Below are 20,362 nucleotides of genomic sequence, written 5' to 3' on the forward strand. Positions count from 1 at the left end.
GACCCAAGTGCTTATGATTTTGAACGTTTTTAATCTTACCATCTTTTAAGAAGAGGTCTGATTCAAGATACGCCCGATGTTTTTGAGAGAAAGTAATTGATTCAGTTTTCTCTGGAGAGAACGTAATTTGCCATTTATCTGCCCAGTCTAATATTTTACAAAGATTCATATTAATTGTATAATAAATAGACTGACGATCTTCTAAAACTGTATAAAGGGAAGTATTATCTGCAAATAATAGTTGCTAATTGTGATACATGTAAATGTTGTTGTTCACATTTTCACTTCTAGTAATTAGGGAAGAATTAAAACATTTAGCATTTTTCAATGGTAAGCCCTCTGGCTGAATATTGCCTCTGTTATTTTGTAATATTGTACATTGACATTTTGAGGTGTATACCGGAAGAGGTGGTCCATGTGAATCGGTTCCTGAACCACCTGTTCCGTCTGGTACTACAGCCAGATGTGGTCATATAGTATGAAAACAGAGACAAAAATGTTCTCAATTTTAAAGTGAAAAGAAAAGCTTGTATAATGTATGTTCTCAATGGTGCATGTTGTTAGTGCCAACAAGAAGCTGTTCTATTGGCAATCTTCATTTATAGTTGGGCAATTTAACATGGATTCCAATGGCAGATGCACGGCTAGCTCTTGGTGATAAAAAAATTTCGCCAAATTATCTCAAAAATGCAAAACCTATAGCTATTTTCCAACAAAATAACAATTATTACATAAATTGTTTTCACCAAATTAAAATAAAATTCGCCAATTAGTGGCAGAGCTAGCCCTGTAAATGGCGATCTGTGTAGTATGTGAGAGCGTAATTGTTTTAGGCGTTCAAGAAGAATATGCGCGACATGAATCTCGGTGAGCTGGACGGCGAGACGATCAACAAGATCCGAAACATCAAGCTGACTCGCACGGAGTTCGCCGAGTCACTCGGGATGGAGCCAAACTCGATGTTCGTCCGCAACATGTTCCTCCTCGTCGACACCACCAAGGACGGCTTCGTGTCGTTCGAGGAGTTCATGACCATGTTCATGACCTTGGCTTCAGGTGGGTCAGGGAGACATCGGGCGTGGGGAGTTAGGGGGAAATCTATGATGATCATGTTCATGACCTTGACGTCAAGTGGGTCCAGGCATTTTGGGTGGGGGGTGTTCAGGGAGAATCCATGACCATCATGTTCATGACCTTGACTTGAGGTGGGTCAGGGTGGCATTTGGGGTGGGTGTGTTCAGGGAGAATCCACGACCATCATGTTCATGACTTTGGCTTCAGTTGGGTTAGGGCAATACCTGGGGAAGGGGTCAGGGGGAATCCATGACAATCATCTTGACCTTGGCTTCAGGTAATTCAAGGCAACATCGGGGGGGGGGGGGGGGGGGGGGGGGGGGGGGGGGGGGGGGGGGGGGGGTAAGAGGAATCCATGACCATCATGTTATTGACCTTGACTTCAGGTGGTCAGAGTGATACCTAGGGGTTGGGTGGGTGGAATGGATGATCATCATGTTAATGACTTTGGTCAGAGAGATACCAGGTGGGGTGCAGGCATAATGATGTAACTTGACCAATATTATTAGATTTTCTGTGTGTATGTATGTAGGTTTTGTTTGGTAATAAATATTAGATAAAATTTCATCTGTTAAAGAACAAAATTACAACAAATGACTGCATTTTACTTTAAAATGTTACATAACTCATGACTAACATCTCTCTCTCTCTCTCTCCCTCCTACTTAATGTTTTTTAATGCATCCCCTGATAGCCCAAGAGTGCTACATAATTGTTGAACAACCCCTTAATTAGATTTTTCCTTGCTGGTGTTTACAGGTACTGCGGATGAGAAGGCCCAGCTACTGTTTAACATGTACGACATCAAGCGAAAAGGCGAGCTCACCAGGGACCAGTTCTCAAAAATGCTGAAGTAAATAGCAATCTTTATTGTTTATCCTGTGGCTTGTTGGAAGAAGGCAACTGATTGCTCATGCTCCCAAAATGTTATCTGTATCAGATTTTTTTGTTGCAGTGAAATTTACTGTTATTATTATAAAAGAAATTGTATCATATTCATAACACTTTGCTTATAATGATCACCTTGATTTACATACACTATTTCACTATTTTGATAATTTTTGTGTACTTTTATCTCATTATTATTATTATTATTATTATTATTATTATTTTATTATTATTATTAATTACTATTAGTAGTAGTATTGCATTTCTGACATAATAATAATAATAATAATTATTATTATTGTTATTGTTATTGCTATTGCTATTGCTATTGCTATTGCTATATTGTTATTGTTATTGTTGTTGTTATTCTGCTGATGATTATTGCTATTATTAAAGTTTTGCTGTGTTTGTCTCAGATCTATGATGGACCTGGCCGATGCCAGTGTGGACCAGGCCCGGGTTGACCAGCTCCTCAACTCGATGTTCGAACAAGCCGGGATCAGCGGCAAAAACAAGATGACTTTCGACGACTTCAAGAAGATATTCGCCTCGGACGATCACCGTGAGATCCTCAACAAAGCTACAATGGGTCTTGATGGTGAGTCCAGGAGATTTGATTTATTTATTATTATGGGGCAGGATGTAGCCCAGTGGTAAAGCCCTCGCTTGATGCATGCTCGGTTTGAGATAGATCCCTGTTAGATAGATAGATAACTACTTTAACATGCCCATATACTACTAGGGTTTCAAACACCCCCATCCAGAGTCAGACCTCCAATAAGATCGGTGGCCTGGCTCAGAATGGGGGGGGGGGGAGGTGTGGGATAGAGTTGAAAATGGGCAGAATTTTTAAAATAGCAATTAGTAAAAAAGTTAATAGAATTAAAAAAAAAAAAAAAAAAAAAATTACAAGCCAAAAAAAAAAATGAATTGACTGCTCGGCCGAATATTTATATAATTTGGAGCATTTTAGAAGGACAGTCCAAAAATAAATAAGAGAAAGAAGAGAGGATCGGACTATTTAATAGTATTAAAAAAAAAAAAAGTAATTTCGACATAAATTTTTTAACGGAGGTCTAAAAGTTTAAAGTCTGATCTGTATGATCTGGGCCGGGGGTTGGGGGATGGGGTGAGTTTAAAGTGGGCAGAATTTGGAATACGAATTTAGTAGTTAGGTCAAAGACCTAAAGCCAAAATGAGCTCATTCATACTACTCATGTCTGGACAAAAATTTAAGTCCAAAGAATAAAATTAGAGTGTTTGACCGAAAGGGTTTTAAGGTGATTTGAACAATTTAGATGGGCTGCCAAAATAAATTGTGTCGAACTGTTTAAAATAAAATACAATACAACACAACACTACACAACACAACACAACACAACACAACACAACACAACACAACACAATACAATACAATTTTGAATGCCGGCCATAAAATTTAAAGTCCGACTAAGCCCTTGGAAGGATTGGCGACTACGGGGACGAGATGAAGTGCTTGGTGTTAAACTGCGGCGCCAATTTCCTCCACCGGTGGGCTAGCAAGGTCTTAGCTAGCTCGACGTAATGGGCGCCGGTGATGATCTTCAGTATTCTGTGGACGGTGTAGTTGTCCATGTCTTCGAAGAGTATCATCCCAGCGCGACGTCACCACAAATCCAAACTTCCCGTCTCGTAGTTCCATGGCATGGATAGCACACTCAACTCCGTCAGGAAACTGTCCGAGGTGTCCCCGACCAGGTATCGAGCATACTGGCCCTTGATCTTGGAGATGGCGAGGCTCCAGGTGGCGTCCCTGTCCAGGGCGGTCACAGCAGCAACATCCATAGGGGTCTTGGCGGAGCTCCCCGGGGATGGGAGACTCGACATCGACCACCTCGAAGGGGTTGGAATGGAAGACGCACGCCATGGAGTCTCGCAAATCGCTGTGTCCAACTGCGGCATTGACTGGTCCACTGGCTCAGTCTGTTTAGGTCCGTCCTGAGCTGCACCTGGTGCAGGTTTTCTCTTCCTCCTTCCTCTTCCCTTCCTCTTCGTCGTCTTCCTTACTGCGTTGTCATACACCAAAGTCACGGTTGCCCGTGACCCAGTGTAAGTGACGCAGTACTCCAACAAAGAGCCGTAGCTTGCAATACGTTCCCCCAGGTGGGGGCAACTCAAGAGAGCAGAGTGACACATCTTTTCTCATCGAAGGCATAGCTCGGAATGGAGTTGTGCAATGTGGATCCCTGTTAGTGGGCCCATTGGGCTATTTCTTGTTCCAGCCAGTGCACCACAACTGGTATATCAACAGGGGCGGTATGTAGCCAAGTGGTAAAGCGCTCGATTGATGTGCGGTCGGTTTAGGATCGATCCGTGTCGGTGTCCCCGTTGGGCTATTTCTCGTTCCAGCCAGTGCTCCACAACTGGTGTAACAAAGGCTGTGGTATGTACTATCTTGTCTGTGGGATGGTGCATATAAAAGATCTCTTGCTGCTAATCGAAAAGAGAAGCCCATGAAGTGGCGACAGTGGGTTTCCTCTCTCTATATGTGTGGTCCTTAACCATATGTCTGATGCCATATAACCATAAATAAAATGTGTTGAGTGTGCGTTGTTAAATAAAACAGTTCCTTGATATATCAAAGGCTATAATATGTGTTATCATGTCTGTGGGATGTAAGTGCATGTAAAAGATCCCTTGGTACTAATGGACAAAAGTAGTGGGTTTTCTCTCTAAAACTATATGTCAAATTACCAAATGTTTGACATCCAATAGTCGATGATTAATCAATTAATGTGCTCTAGTGGTGTCGTTAACCCAAACAAACTTCTAACTTTATTTATTATTATTGTCTCTATTCCTAATTCCTGGTGGCAGTCTTGACAATGGTAAAGTGCTCACTTCATGCGCGGTCAGTCTGGGATCAATCCCCGTCGGTGGGCCCATAGTGCTATTTCTCATTCTAGCCAGTGCACAATGACTGGTACATCAAAGGCCGTGGTATGTGCTATCCTGGATTGGGGCTTTTCTCCATCCCAATCAGTGCACCACAACTGGTATATCAAAAGCCATGGTATGTGTTGTCCTGTCTGGAAAAGTGCATATAAAAGATCCTTTGCAGCTAATGGAAAGATGTAGTAGTGTAATGTTTATAGCATTAATACCAATAGCAATGTAGAAACTATTATCGTTTAGTTACTATTACTGCAAGTGTTAACATCACAATTATCGGAAGTGTTTCCGAGGGTTACGTCATAGCCAAGCAGACGACAAGTCTGTGTCCTCAGTGAATAAAAGCCACTATCATTTTCAAGCAGGCTTCCAAATGTTTGACTTCCAATAGCTGGGGGCGAGACGTGGTATGTGCTATCCTATCTATGGGATGGTGCATATAAAAGATTCCTTGCTGCTAATCGAAAAGAGTAGCCTATGAAGTGGCGACAGCGGGTTTCCTGTCTGAATATCTGTGTGGTCCTTAACCATATGTCTGACGCCATATAACCGTAAATAAAATGTGTTGAGTGCATCATTAAATAAAGCATTTTTTTTCTTTCTTTTGTTCCAATAGCTGATGATTAATAAATCAATGTATTCTAGTGGTGTTGTTAAACAAAACAATTTTTTTTTTTTAATACTGATGCTTATTTGAAAACACCACAACACATGTATCATGCATTAACTAATTTTGTATCTGATTGTCACTTACCACCTATTTGCTGGAGTAGGGCAGCACTGTATTTACCATTATTGCTTTGACTGTGGTGTTTCAGTTGAAGGAGGACAGATAGATTCACCAAGTCGAGGGCTGACCAACCGGCAAACTGTTCTCAGGCGATACAAGTAAGTAAACAGTCTGACTGTGTCTAGGTTAGAAGTGCCCTGAACTTTGGAGTAAGACATTAAATCCTGCTATGTCTGCAATTGAAGGGACTGTGGAACAGGGGGGAACATGGGGGCTGTGCCCCCCCCCCCCCCATTTTCATTTTATTGTGCTCAGAAGGCTGGAAATGCAATATGTGAACACTTATTAAAAATGAGGGGCGAGACGTAGCCCAGTGGTAAAGCGCTCGCTTGATGTGCAGTCGGTTTGGGATCGATCCTCGTCGGTGAGCCCATTGGGTTATTTTTCATTCCAGGCAGTACGCCACGACTGGCATATCAAAGGCCGTGGAATGTACTACCCTGTCTATTGGATGGTGCATATAAAAGATCCCTTGCTGATAATCGAAAAGAGTAGCCCATGAAGTGGTGACAGCGGGTTTCCTCTCTCAATATCTGTGTGGTCCTTAACCATATGTCGTACGCCATATAACCATAAATAAAATGTGTTGAGTGTGTTGTTAAATAAAACATTTCCTTCCTTCCTTCCTTATTAAAAATGTTCTTGGGGGACTGTGCACCCAAAGCCACTTAACAGAGGTTCAAACCCTTCGGACCCTCCAATTTCCATCCCATGGACCATCACACTGACAGTTCGAAATACACTGTATTAGTGAGATATGTAACTGGACTTATTGTTGGGAAATGTGTTGTGTAAATTCCAGTACTTTCATGTTAACTAGTATGCTTGAAACATCCAGATATCTTACATTTAAAGGGACATACCCTATTGTCCGAACCAAATTGTTAACAACTACAAAAAATTACTCTCCTACCTTTAATTGCTGTTAGATTTCCTCCAAAGTTTGTCCAGACACAAATCTTGAAAAAACCATTACAATGACACAGATTCCACATACCAGATGATAACCATGTCACCTATATAGACTTCGCTGAGAGCGCATAGGGAAAAAAGCATGTAATTTTGTATCAGCTGCCATTTTGACTTTTTATGGAATATTCTTCAAGAGGGGTGAAAGGATAGGACTTAATCTAACAACGTCATAACATGTTATGATATAAAAGCAAACGTGATGACGTCATATTATTATTTTTTATTATTATTATTATTATTTTAATGATACCACTAGAGATCATCGATTTCATATTAATTGTGTCACATACTTTGGAGGCTTTCACCCCTCTTGAAGAGTATTCCATAAACAACCAACATGGCAGACGGCAGAAAACTGCATGTATTTTTCCCTATGCAATCTCAGCAAAGACAATATCGGCGACATCGTTGCAGTCTCATGTGTGGAATCTGTATAATTGTAGTGGTTTTTTTGCGATTTGTGTCTGGACAAACTTTGGAGGAAATCTAACAGCAATTAAAGGTAGGAGAGTAATTTTGTGTAGTTGTTAACAATTTGGTTCGGACAATAGTTTTTAAACACTACAGCATATTTTTTACTATTAGAACCATTTTTGATAACTGAAATCATACTTTACTTACATTTTATTGTTTAGATTATTCATTTCCGTACATTCAAAGTGTTTTTGGTCATCCTGGTGTTTTTAATATCACAAGATACATTTTTCATATTTTTACAAACGCACGTGCATCTGAGAAGTAACAGTTATGGAATTGAGTTTTAGTCTATTTTTAGAGGGTATTTCACCATTTCAAAGTCACAGACTCATGTTTTACTCAATTGTATCTTTATTCAAATGTGTTACAGGTTTGTAGATTAACTAAACTTAGTGTTAATTTTCACGGGTTGAAACTAGAGTCTGTCCCTTTAACTAAGCTTAGTGTTAATTTTCACGGGCTGAAACTAGGGTCTGTTCCTCTAATGCTCTTCCCCTAATAACGGGAAACACTACTATATATACCTGTACAACATAAACCTACAAGACGGGGACAGGGGGCCAACTGTGTCTCTAATGCTCTTCCCCTAATAACGGGGAACACTACTATATATACCTGTACAACATAAACCTACAAGACGGGGACAGGGGGCCAACTGTGTCTCTAATGCTCTTCCCCTAATAACGGGGAACACTACTATATATACCTGTACAACATAAACCTACAAGACGGGGACAGGGGGCCAACTGTGTCTCTAATGCTCTTCCCCTAATAACGGGGAACACTACTATATATACCTGTACAACATAAACCTACAAGACGGGGACAGGGGGCCAACTGTGTCTCTAATGCTCTTCCCCTAATAACGGGGAACACTACTATATATACCTGTACAACATAAACCTACAAGACGGGGACAGGGGGCCAACTGTGTCTCTAATGCTCTTCCCCTAATAACGGGGAACACTACTATATATACCTGTACAACATAAACCTACAAGACGGGGACAGGGGGCCAACTGTGTCTCTAATGCTCTTCCCCTAATAACGGGGAACACTACTATATATACCTGTACAACATAAACCTACAAGACGGGGACAGGGGGCCAACTGTGTCTCTAATGCTCTTCCCCTAATAACGGGGAACACTACTATATATACCTGTACAACATAAACCTACAAGACGGGGACAGGGGGCCAACTGTGTCTCTAATGCTCTTCCCCTAATAACGGGGAACACTACTATATATACCTGTACAACATAAACCTACAAGACGGGGACAGGGGGCCAACTGTGTCTCTAATGAAACAATGGATATATTCAGACAAATATTCAACATATATTTCCATCATTCTACTCATAACATTAGTTGTAATCTATGTAAATATATGCATAGTAATTCATCTGCAACCTTATACAGGGGACAGTATTTCAAAAGTTCATGTTAGTTTTACTCAGGTAACCAATTGTTTGGTTACATGAATATAGTTCTTGTAACCGATGAGTTAGGCCTACCTAATACTAAAACACTTGAACTATAGTTCTGTGCTACATTGGTGGTTCAAAAAACAAACTGATTTTCAGTTTCATTACTGATATATGGTACTTTTAATTTTAGAATGTAATTGTTCACCATGATTGGCGGTTCTCATGATTTTAAAGTTTCGTAACCAACACACAAACAGAACAATGGTTCTCGTGAAATATTGTTCCCTGCTATACAGCCGTTTGGTAGTAATCCTAATATGAATAAATGTTGTTATCCAGATTCAGCTATTGTCATTTAATTTGGGGCAAAAATCAGTCTTCCCCTCAACAAAAATGGGAACCCATAGGCCTATGCTGTACAAGTATGTGTTTTCCTCAAATGTCTTTGCTTAGCCATTTCAGCTGTTTAATTTAATGTGTTATCTATCCTCAGATCTGGAACACGGACTTCAGATGTGAACCGAACATCCAAAGTGAATATCGTGACGAAGAAGACCAAACCGCCCATGTCAAAGCTTGGACAGCAGTACTATGAGTTCCAACGCTACATCGAGAACTACAGACTGCAGATTTTCTGGGGATCTCTGTTTAGTCTGATTACGGCTGGCATCTTTATCGAACGAGCATACTGTAAGTCGGAAATGTGGTAGAATCTCGTAAATTCCAACCAGACTCAATATTAAAAATTTGAAAACATTTTGATTTCTCTACAAAGTTTCAAATTATAATCATCTTCATTTTTGTATTGTATTGTATTTTATCCATAGGTCTCACTACACAGATCACTTCTGGGTGAGAGTTCATTCATCACGGTCCACTATAGTTCCTAATTGTGACACAAGTTATGGCTCACATATTCACTTCTAGGTAATGGTGAAGAATTAAAACAATATGTATGTTTAATGGTAAGCCTTCTGGCTGTATTTTTCCCATGCTATTTTGTAATATTGTGCATCGACCTTTTGGGACATGGGCATATAGTGTATGGGACAGCTCGAGTGAATCGGTTAATGAACCACCTGTTCGGACCGGTATTAAAGCCAGATGCAGTCATATAGCAAAAAACTGAGATGGAAATGTTCTCAATTTTGGAGTGAAAATAAATGTTTATATAATGTATGTTCGCAATGGTGTATGTTGTTAGTGCCAACAAGAACCCGTTCTATTTGCAATCTTCATTTGAAGTTGGGCAATTTAACATGGGTTTCAATGGCAGATGACATCTGTGTAGTGAGACCATAGCTCTTTATACTGTTTTTACATAATTATGTAATTTTTTATTTTTAATATAAATATTCATATACAGTCAAATTCACTTTATTGCATATCAGTTTATAGCATAAATCGGTTATTTGCATATTATTCGTCTGCACAGAACCGTTTAGCATTAAATCAATACAAATTATGTCGCATATTTGAATAGCTTTATAAAGACAAACACCGGTTGTTAAACATTCATTCATTCATTCATTCATTCTACTGTAAGTTTGTCAAACAGGACATTGTCATTTGTGAGATGTATTGATCAAGTCACTAGATTTCTTGAGTTTAAAAATACTGTTTCGTTATTTTTTATTTGCATGATAATTTGTTTAACATATAAAATAAGACATTTAACATGTAAAAGAAGAAATTTATCTAACAATTTTTTTTTGGTTGGTTAATATACATGTATATTAGTGGTTAGTATACCTGTGTGTTAGTGGTTAGTATACATGTGTGTTAGTGGTTAGTATACATGCGTGTTAGTGGTTAGTATACATGCGTGTTAGTGGTTAGTATACATGCGTGTTAGTGGTTAGTATACATGTGTGTTAGTGGTAGTATACATGTGTGCTAGTGGTTAGTATACATGTGTGCTAGTGGTTAGTATACATGTGTGCTAGTGGTTAGTATACATGTGTGCTAGTGGTTAGTATACCTGTGTGCTAGTGGTTAGTATAACTGTGTGCTAGTGGTTAGTATACCTGTGTGCTAGTGGTTAGTATACCTGTGTGCTAGTGGTTAGTATACCTGTGTGCTAGTGGTTAGTATACCTGTGTGCTAGTGGTTAGTATACCTGTGTGCTAGTGGTTAGTATACGTGTATGCTAGTGGTTAGTACACGTGTATGTTAGTGGTTAGTACACGTGTATGCTAGTGGTTACTACACGTGTATGCTAGTGGTTACTACACGTGTATGCTAGTGGTTAATACACGTGTATGTTAGTGGTTAGTATACGTGTATGTTAGTGGTTAATACATGTATGTTAGTGGTTAGTATACATGTATGTTAGTGGTTAGTATACATGTATGTTAGTGATTAATACACATGTATGTTAGTGGTTAGTATACATGTATGTTAGTGGTTAGGATACATGTATGTTAGTGGTTAGGATACATGTATGTTAGTGGTTAGTATACATGTATGTTAGTGGTTAGTATACATGTATGTTAGTGGTTAGTATACATGTATGTTAGTGGTTAGTATACATGCATGTTAGTGGTTAGTATACATGCATGTTAGTGGTTAGTATACATGCATGTTAGTGGTTAGTATACATGTATGTTAGTGGTTAGTATACATGTATGTTAGTGGTTAGTACACATGTATGTTAGTGGTTAGTACACATGTATGTTAGTGGTTAATACACATGTATGTTAGTGGTTAATACACATGTATGTTAGTGGTTAGGATACATGTATGTTAGTGGTTAATACACATGTATGTTAGTGGTTAGTATACATGTATGTTAGTGGTTAGTATACATGTATGTTAGTGGTTAAAGGTTAACTTTATGATGAAATTATAAATTATGAATTGTACAATTTAAATTTAAATCTATTTTAAATACTGTATACCTTGTATTCTCAATAACCAGTAAATAGAGGTTATTTCATGTTTTTGTCAAATATGATTTATATCTCATTGCGCGACGAGTGTGATATGATTTATATCTCATTGCGCGAGGAGTGTGATATGATTTATATCTCATTGCGCGAGGAGTGTGATATGATTTATATCTCATTGCGCGAGGAGTGTGATATGATTTATATCTCATTGCGCGACGAGTGTGATATGATTTATATCTCATTGCGCGACGAGTGTGATATGATTTATATCTCATTGCGCGACGAGTGTGATATGATTTATATCTCATTGCGCGATGAGTGTGATATGATTTATATCTCATTGCGCGACGAGTGTGATATGATTTATATCTCATTGCGCGATGAGTGTGATATGATTGCAAACTTCACGAGATAAGATATAAATCATATTTGACAAAAAACATGAATTATTTTTTTTATTATATAACTTTTGGCAATTTACCTTTATTTTTAAAATGCCAGCAGCAAAATAGTTCCGGCTTTCTTACAGTGAAGATAATACTTTCTACAGTGACAATAACACATTTTAGAGTGAAATAGTGAAATTTTCATTCTAAAATGTGTTATCATCACTGAGTGACTGATAACACTTTTAGTTCACTGATATTTTAAGATATTTCACTAAATGTTATATAATAAAAAGTGTTATTCCTACTTTTGCCGCAGTGTAAAGCATCTAACAAAATATCTACTATAAATGTTCCAAACTTTATCCGAAAACAAGGATGCCGTATATATATTAAATGTCATTTCAATGTTTTCAGTACATAAATTCACACACAGATATTAAACAAATTACATTACTATTCAAAAGAAAATCATACAAACTAGGCTTCTATTCAAAAGTGGTTAAAAGTTAACCTTGATCCTTTTTCCTTTCAGCCAAAAAGCTATTTTAATGCAGGATTAAAAAAAAATCTTTTTATAAAACTAAAAATAGCCTTTATTGGAAATTAAAACATATGTAATATCAACTGGGGTCTTAATTCACAAAGCTCTCTTAGACTGCTAGACAACAAAGCATCCTCTTTTTAAGTCTTTTAGCATTGCACTGCGAGATCGCAAAGTTGTGAGAGTTTAGTAAATTAGGCCCCTGACATATTGATTACAACTTGGCAAATCCTTTGTATTTTGACTAGTTTGAACTTTATTATAACATAAACCTTTACATGATATATCTTCTTCTGTTTTCACAGTCTACTCGGTGTTGCGTGAACACTCAGGCCTGCGGCGCCTGGCTGGATTCGGTGTGTCAGTGACGCGTGGGGCCGCCAGCGCGCAGATGTTTACGTACGCCTTTCTTCTGATCACGATGAGCAGGAACACGCTGACATTCTTCCGCGAGACGTTCCTTCACAGATTCATCCCCTTCGACTCCTTCCATGCCATGCACAAATACGTCGCCATCCTGGCTCTCTTAATGACTGGTAACCTGGTTACACCACTTCAGGGGCAGAGTGTATGGGTGGGGTAACTACGAGACGTTCCTTCACAGATTCATCCCCTTCGACTCCTTCTATGCCATGCACAAATATGTTGCCATTTTGGCTCTCTTAATGACCGGTAACCTGGTTACACCACTTCAGGGGCAGAGTGTATGGGTGGGGTAACCATGAGACGTTCCTTCACAGATTCATCCCCTTTGACTCCTTCCACGCCATGCACAAATACATCGCCATCCTGGCTTTCTTAATGACCGGTAACCTAGTTACATCACTTCACGGGCAGAGTGTATGGGTGGGGTAAACATGAGACGTTCCTTCACAGATTCATCCCCTTCGACTCCTTCCACGCCATGCACAAATATGTTGCCATCCTGGCTCTCTTAATGACTGGTAACCTGGTTACACCACTTCAGGGGCAGAGTGTATGGGTGGGGTAACCATGAGACGTTCCTTCACAGATTCATCCCCTTTGACTCATTCCACGCCATGCACAAATACATCGCCATCCTGGCTCTCTTAATGTCCGGTAACCTAGTTACATCACTTCACGGGCAGAGTGTATGGGTGGGGTAACCATGAGATGTTCGTTCACAGATTTATCCCCTTCGACTCCTTCCACGCCATGCACAAATACATCGCCATCCTGGCTCTCTTAATGACTGGTAACCTGGTTACACCACTTCAGGGGCAGAGTGTATGGGTGGGGTAACCATGAGACGTTCCTTCACAGATTCATCCCCTTTGACTCCTTCCACGCCATGCACAAATACATCGCCATCCTGGCTCTCTTAATGACTGGTAACCTGGTTACACCACTTCACGGGCAGAGTGTATGGGTGGGGTAACCATGAGACGTTCCTTCACAGATTCATCCCCTTTGACTCCTTCCACGCCATGCACAAATACATCGCCATCCTGGCTCTCTTAATGTCCGGTAACCTAGTTACATCACTTCACGGGCAGAGTGTATGGGTTGGGTAACCATGAGATGTTCGTTCACAGATTTATCCCCTTCGACTCCTTCCATGCCATGCACAAATACATCGCCATCCTGGCTCTCTTAATGACCAGTAACCTAGTTACATCACTTCACGGGCAGAGTGATCTGGGTGTATATTGTGGGGTAAGCTACTTATACACTTTTATTTGACTAAGTCCAAAATCAATTTAGAAATTGTTTGCAACTTTTAATTTCAAAATGTAAAGGTTCATCATGAAGCTATTTGGCAGTTCATGTGAATTAAATTTGGTCTTAAATACCATGTGTTCCCTTTTTTCCATCAATTTACATCAAAGGCTGTGGTATGTGCCATCCTGTTTATGAGAAAGTGTATATTTAAAAGATCCCATGCAGCTTTTTGGTAGGATTATCCTAGATATTTGGGGTTGGGTTTCAACACTCAATACTGACACCATGGTGAAAATAACCGTGTTAGATTCCAGTAGTCATAGTATATACTGTGCAGAGGTGTCGGTAAACATACATTCATTTCTTCTTTCCAGCCATGCACATTGTGGGTCATGCCATCAACCTGTACCACATCTGTACTCAGGCCTCCATGGATCTCAACTGCTACTTCCGTGAATATTTCAGAGCGTCAGTATCTTATTTAGCTTGAATACGAATACGACTATGTTTATTTGGATTGCCGATCATTTCACAGTGAAACCCCTCCAACTCAGACACCCTCAGGACCAAGCACGAGTATCCTGGTTATAGAGAATAATACATGAGTGGCCGTTAGATACCATTTATCTCACAACAAGTTGTTTTAAAATGTATCAACGAGTGAAAGAAAGTTTGATACATTTTTAACCAACGAGTTGTGAGATAAATAGTATCTAACAGACACGAATGTATTATTCTATTTCTTACATATCCTCAAAAACAAGGTTTTAACATCTTTTTTGACCAAAAGTTATTTACAGACGTTGCACTTGTAGCGAACTTACGCATCACAGACACATGATTGTCAGGTTAACTATACATCACAGTGTAATCTATTTCCACTGTGTTGTTTTTCATTGACTGCATGGCACTGGTGACCTGGTCATCACCTAGGAGCAGCCAGTCATATGTCTTGAAATTGTTAACACACGAACATGTGTTAACAACCCATGTGTTATCAAAAATATTGCATGGTGTTCTCATCAACGGGTGTGTAAGAAATGGAGATAATCTTGTGCACTGATATATTGAAAACCAGCCTCGGTGGCGTAGTGGTTAGGCCATCGGTCAACATGCTGGTAGGTACTGGGTTCGAATCCCAGTCGAGGCATGGGATTTTTAATCCAGATACCGACTCCAAACCCTGAGTGAGTGCACCGCAAGGCTCAGTGGGTAGGTGTAAACCACTTGCACCGACCAGTGATCCATAACTGGTACATCAAAGGCCGTGGTATGTGCTATCCTGTCTGTGGGATGGTGCATATAAAAGATCCCTTGCTGCTAATCGGAAACAGTAGCCCATGAAGTGGCGACAGCGGGTTTCCTCTCAAAATCTGTGTGGTCCTTAACCATATGTGTGACGCCATATAACCGTAAATAAAATGTGTTGAGTGCATCGTTAAATAAAACATTTCTTTCTTTGATATATTGAAAGGGACCCTAAAAAATATCCAGTTTTGAGGTAATTTTAGTTTACAGAGGTCGATTTTGAGGGTTTGGACTGTATCATCTATAAGTTAACATTTTATCATGTTTAAAGTCTTTCTTTTCATTTCATCTTATTTCTGTTGTGTGTATTTATGACCGTGTATTTAAACAGGCTCTTTCCATAAGTATTTCAGTGTCAGGATCATCATTTGTAGTTTATTTTATCAATGAATTAATATTTTATCATATTTAGATTATTACTCATTACATTATGATATATAAAATATTTTGAATATAAACATGACTGTGTACGTTTAAATTCTACTTTTGCAATTATTTCATTGAGTCAGCTTCATATTTAGTTTAGTTTATTTCAAAATTAATATTTTATCATATTTAGATTATTACTCATTACTTTATCATATGTAAAATATTGTGAATATAAACATGACTGTGTATGTTTAAAATCTACTTCTGCAACTGTTTCATTGAGTCAGCTTCATGTTTAGTTTAGTTTATTTCAAAATTAATATTTTATCATATTTAGATTATTACTCATTACTTTATCATATTTAAAATATTGTGAATATAAACATGACTGTGTATGATTAAATTCTACTTCTGCAACTGTTTCACGGAGTCAGCATTATATTTAGTGTATTTTATTTCAAAATTAAAGTTTTTATCATATTTAGATTATTATTTATTAACTTATTATATTTAACATATTGTGTCTGTAAACTTGAAAATGTACAGGGACCTAATTCACTAAACTCTCACAACTTTGCGATCTCGCAGTGCAATGCTAAAATACTTGCAAAGAGGATGCTTTGTTGTCTAACAGAGCCTAAGAGACCTTTGTGAATTAGGACCCTGGGGTCCTATTTTCGAAGCCATCTTAGCGCTACCTACCGTCGTAGGTTGTGACGTCACTACAGCGCACGCCATAGTGACATCATAGCTTACGATGATTTCACGATTTCGTAGGTTAAGATAGCTTCGAAAATATGGGCCCAGGTATGTAGAAATGATAGTTGAGATCTAATTAAAGGCTTCAGCTTACCTTAGCGTATCACATGGTGCATGCATGTAGTCAAATAAATGTAAGCTAACTGATACGATGAAGTACGATCATTAAATATAATACTGTAATTAATAAAATGATTCCATTTTTGTATTTTTAGAACTCATGTTTTGGCGTCCTTCCACTACTGGGCATTTGGCACAATCACTGGTCAGTAAGAATATTAAACTACATTCTATTAGTGTTATATGTCAGGGGGATTTTAGGTGGCTGATCCATTGCTCGCCACTTTCAGAGTCAAACTACTATGGTATGTATTCTATCTGAGGGATGCAGTATATAAACAATCCTTGCTGCTGATTCGCAAAGGAAACAGTTTTCTCTCTCATTATCTGTGTAGTCGTTATTACCATATATCAATGCCATATAACCATAATCAATATGTGTTGAGTGCATCATTAAATAAAACATTTCTTAGTTTAAACAATATTTATTTCCGCAAATCAAATACAGCGGTTTGGTATTGTCCAGCAGGCTAACACCTACATTTTAAGGCCTCTTCCTGTATTTAACACATACACATATTTGATAAATCAAGATGGAGGAAGCAAGCGAATAAGATTATTTCTACTATGGTTAACAAGGAGGATAGAGAGAAAGATAGAAAAGTAAACTATTCCTTCCTTCGTTACTTCCTAAAAATAAATCTCCATATTCAGGGTGTATACTACCAAATCAAATCCCATAGACGACAATAGTAACATATGTGGCTAAAACTCCTACCTGCAACGTATCAACCGACATAAACGCCACGGATATAAATACTACCACCCCTTACACTTAAAGTGAATCAGAAAAAATTGGGGGTCAAGCTGCTTGTTTCTGAGATAACAGGTAGCGTCTATGACTACCCTAGTTCCGCACAAAATTCGAGTACTTTTTTTTACAGGTACCCCATACATGTTTCAAGCATAAGGCTACTTGACGCTTTGGTACTAGATGAAATAAAATTGCATATTTTTTTTACCCAGATAAAACTATTATTTTTTACAACCAACACACTCACATTTATAACCAATCACAGGACTTGTGGTGTTCACTTCTCTATCAAAAGTTCGGTGCACCTCGAACTTTGACCCAGCCGGAAATTATTTGGTTTAGTACTACCTTCAATGCTTGGGTCTTAAGTGGCGTGCTCATTATGCGATTAGTCGCTCCGACTTGTCACATGAGATTTGTTGGCCATACAAAAACCAGAACATATAATAATAAAAGTAGTTCCTATTCAGGTGTTCTCACAGTATAATTCAATCACATGCAACAAGACTTTTCGCATAATGGGAACACTTCTTTAACAAGATACACATGTATTACTTTGCCTTTTGAGGTTTAACTAGGATCCCTAAAAATTAAACCCCATATTCAAAATGCTTGGATATTAATAACATATTACTTTTCCTTTCCAGGGTTAACTGGGATCCGTATAAATAAATCCCATATTCAATGCTTGGATATTAACAAGATATTTACTTGTCCTTTCCAGATTTAACTGGGAGCCCTATAAATAAATCCCCATATTCAAAATGCTTGGATATTAACAAGATATTTCATTGTCCTTTCCAGGTTTAATGAGTATCATCCTGACAGTGATAATCATCATCATGTACATGTTTGCGACTATTCACATAATGAGATTGCCCTTTTAACAAAATATTACTTTTTCCTTTCCAGGTATAACGGGGATCATTCTGACAGTGATAATCATCGTCATGTACGTGTTTGCGACAGAGTACGCGCGGCGCCACGTGTTCAATGCGTTCTGGTTCACGCACAACTTCTACATCGTGCTGTACCTCTTCCTTGTGCTGCATGGCCTCGGCCGTCTCGTGCAGGACCCCATCTGGGGCTACTACTTTATCGGCCCCCTCGTTATCTTCGTCATCGACAAATTCATCTCAATCAGCAGAAACAAGGTGGAGATCACGGTCAAGACGGCAAAAATGTTGCCATCTGGTAAATGTGCATTTTATCTGTAAAATGTTATTTGATTTATAAGAATTTGTTTTTACCATCTGGTAAATTTTCATTTTCTCTGAAAAATGTTACCATCTGGTAAATCTTCATTTTCTCTGTTTAATATTATTTATTTTTTAAGAAAAATTTTACCATCTGGTAAATGTTAATTTTCTCTGTAAAATATTATTTATTTTTTAAGAAATATTTTACCATCTGGTAAATGTTAATTTTCTCTGTAAAATGTTACCATCTATTAAATGTTCATTTTCTCAGTAAAGTTGTGTTTACTTTCTCCAACTTTTTTACCATCTGGTAAATGTTAAATTTCTCTGTAAAATGTTACCATTTGGTAAATGTTAATTTTCTCTGTAAAATGTTACCATCTATTAAATGTTCATTTTATCTGTAAAATATTGCCATCTATTAAATGTTTATATTCTCTGTAAAATGTTACCATCTGGTAAATGTTCATTTTCTCTGAAAAAGGTTACCATCTATTAAATGTTCATTTTCTCCATAAAGTTGTTTACTTTCTCAGAAAATGTTTACCATCTGGTAAATGTTAATTTTCTCTGTAAAATGTTACCATTTTGGTAAATGTTAATTTCCGGTGTAAAATGTTACCGTCTGGTAAATGTTTATATTCTCTGTAAAATGTTACCATCTGGTAAATGTTTATATTCTCTGTAAAATGTTACCATCTGGTAAATGTTAATTTTCATTGTAAAATGTTACCATCTGGTAAATGTTTATATTCTCTGTAAAATGTTACCATCTGGTAAATGTTAATTTTCGGTGTAAAATGTTACCATCTGGTAAATGTTTATATTCTCTGTAAAATGTTACCATCTGGTAAATGTTAATTTTCGGTGTAAAATGTTACCACCTGGTAAATGTTCATTTTCTCTGGAATTTTTTTTACCATCTGGTAAATGTTAATTTTCTCTGTAAAATGTTACCATTTTGGTAAATGTTAATTCCGGTGTAAAATGTTACCATCTGGTAAATGTTTATATTCTCTGTAAAATGTTACCATCTGGTAAATGTTAATTTTCGGTGTAAAATGTTACCATCTGGTAAATATTCATATTCAGTGTAAAATGTTACCATTTGGTAAATGTTTATATTCTTTGTAAAATGTTACCATCTGGTAAATGTTAATTTTCTCTGTAAAATGTTACCATCTGGTAAATGTTAATTTTCTCTGTAAAATGTTACCATTTTGGTAAATGTTAATTCCGGTGTAAAATGTTACCATCTGGTAAATGTTTATATTCTCTGTAAAATGTTACCATCTGGTAAATGTTAATTTTCGGTGTAAAATGTTACCATCTGGTAAATGTTAATTTTTTCTGTAAAATGTTACCATCTGGTAAATGTTCATTTTCTTTGTAAAATGTTACCATCTGGTAAATGTTTATATTCTCTGTAAAATGTTACCATCTGGTAAATGTTAATTTTTTCTGTAAAATGTTACCATCTGGTAAATGTTCATTTTCTTTGTAAAATGTTACCATCTGGTAAATGTTTATATTCTCTGTAAAATGTTACCATCTGGTAAATGTTAATTTTCGGTGTAAAATGTTACCATCTGGTAAATGTTCTTTTTTCTGTAAAATGTTGTTTTCTTTCTCTGAAATGTTTTACCGTCTGGTAAATGTAAATCTTTTCTGTGACATGTTGTTTACTTTCTAAGAATAATTTTACCATCTGGTAAATGTTCATGTTCTTTGAAATATGTTTACCCTCTCAGAAATTTTTTACTTATAGTAAATATTCTTTGGGAAGAAT

General features: G+C 37.6%; 1 protein-coding gene across 1 annotated transcript in view; it reads left to right on the plus strand.

Annotated features, from left to right (window-relative positions):
• Positions 1–20,362, plus strand: part of LOC121385129 (dual oxidase 2-like) — a 72,692-nt gene that overhangs the window by 37,226 nt on the left and 15,104 nt on the right. Inside the window, exons 19-27 of the mRNA XM_041515670.1 lie at positions 834–1,056; positions 1,833–1,926; positions 2,378–2,559; positions 5,711–5,780; positions 9,054–9,250; positions 12,687–12,917; positions 14,439–14,532; positions 16,716–16,765; positions 18,287–18,568. Of these exons, the coding sequence (XP_041371604.1) occupies positions 834–1,056; positions 1,833–1,926; positions 2,378–2,559; positions 5,711–5,780; positions 9,054–9,250; positions 12,687–12,917; positions 14,439–14,532; positions 16,716–16,765; positions 18,287–18,568 (1,423 nt within the window). The remainder of the gene's footprint in view (positions 1–833; positions 1,057–1,832; positions 1,927–2,377; positions 2,560–5,710; positions 5,781–9,053; positions 9,251–12,686; positions 12,918–14,438; positions 14,533–16,715; positions 16,766–18,286; positions 18,569–20,362) is intronic.

The sequence above is a fragment of the Gigantopelta aegis genome, chromosome 2 (assembly GCF_016097555.1).
Source record: "Gigantopelta aegis isolate Gae_Host chromosome 2, Gae_host_genome, whole genome shotgun sequence".
Taxonomy (NCBI): Eukaryota; Metazoa; Mollusca; class Gastropoda; order Neomphalida; family Peltospiridae; genus Gigantopelta; species Gigantopelta aegis.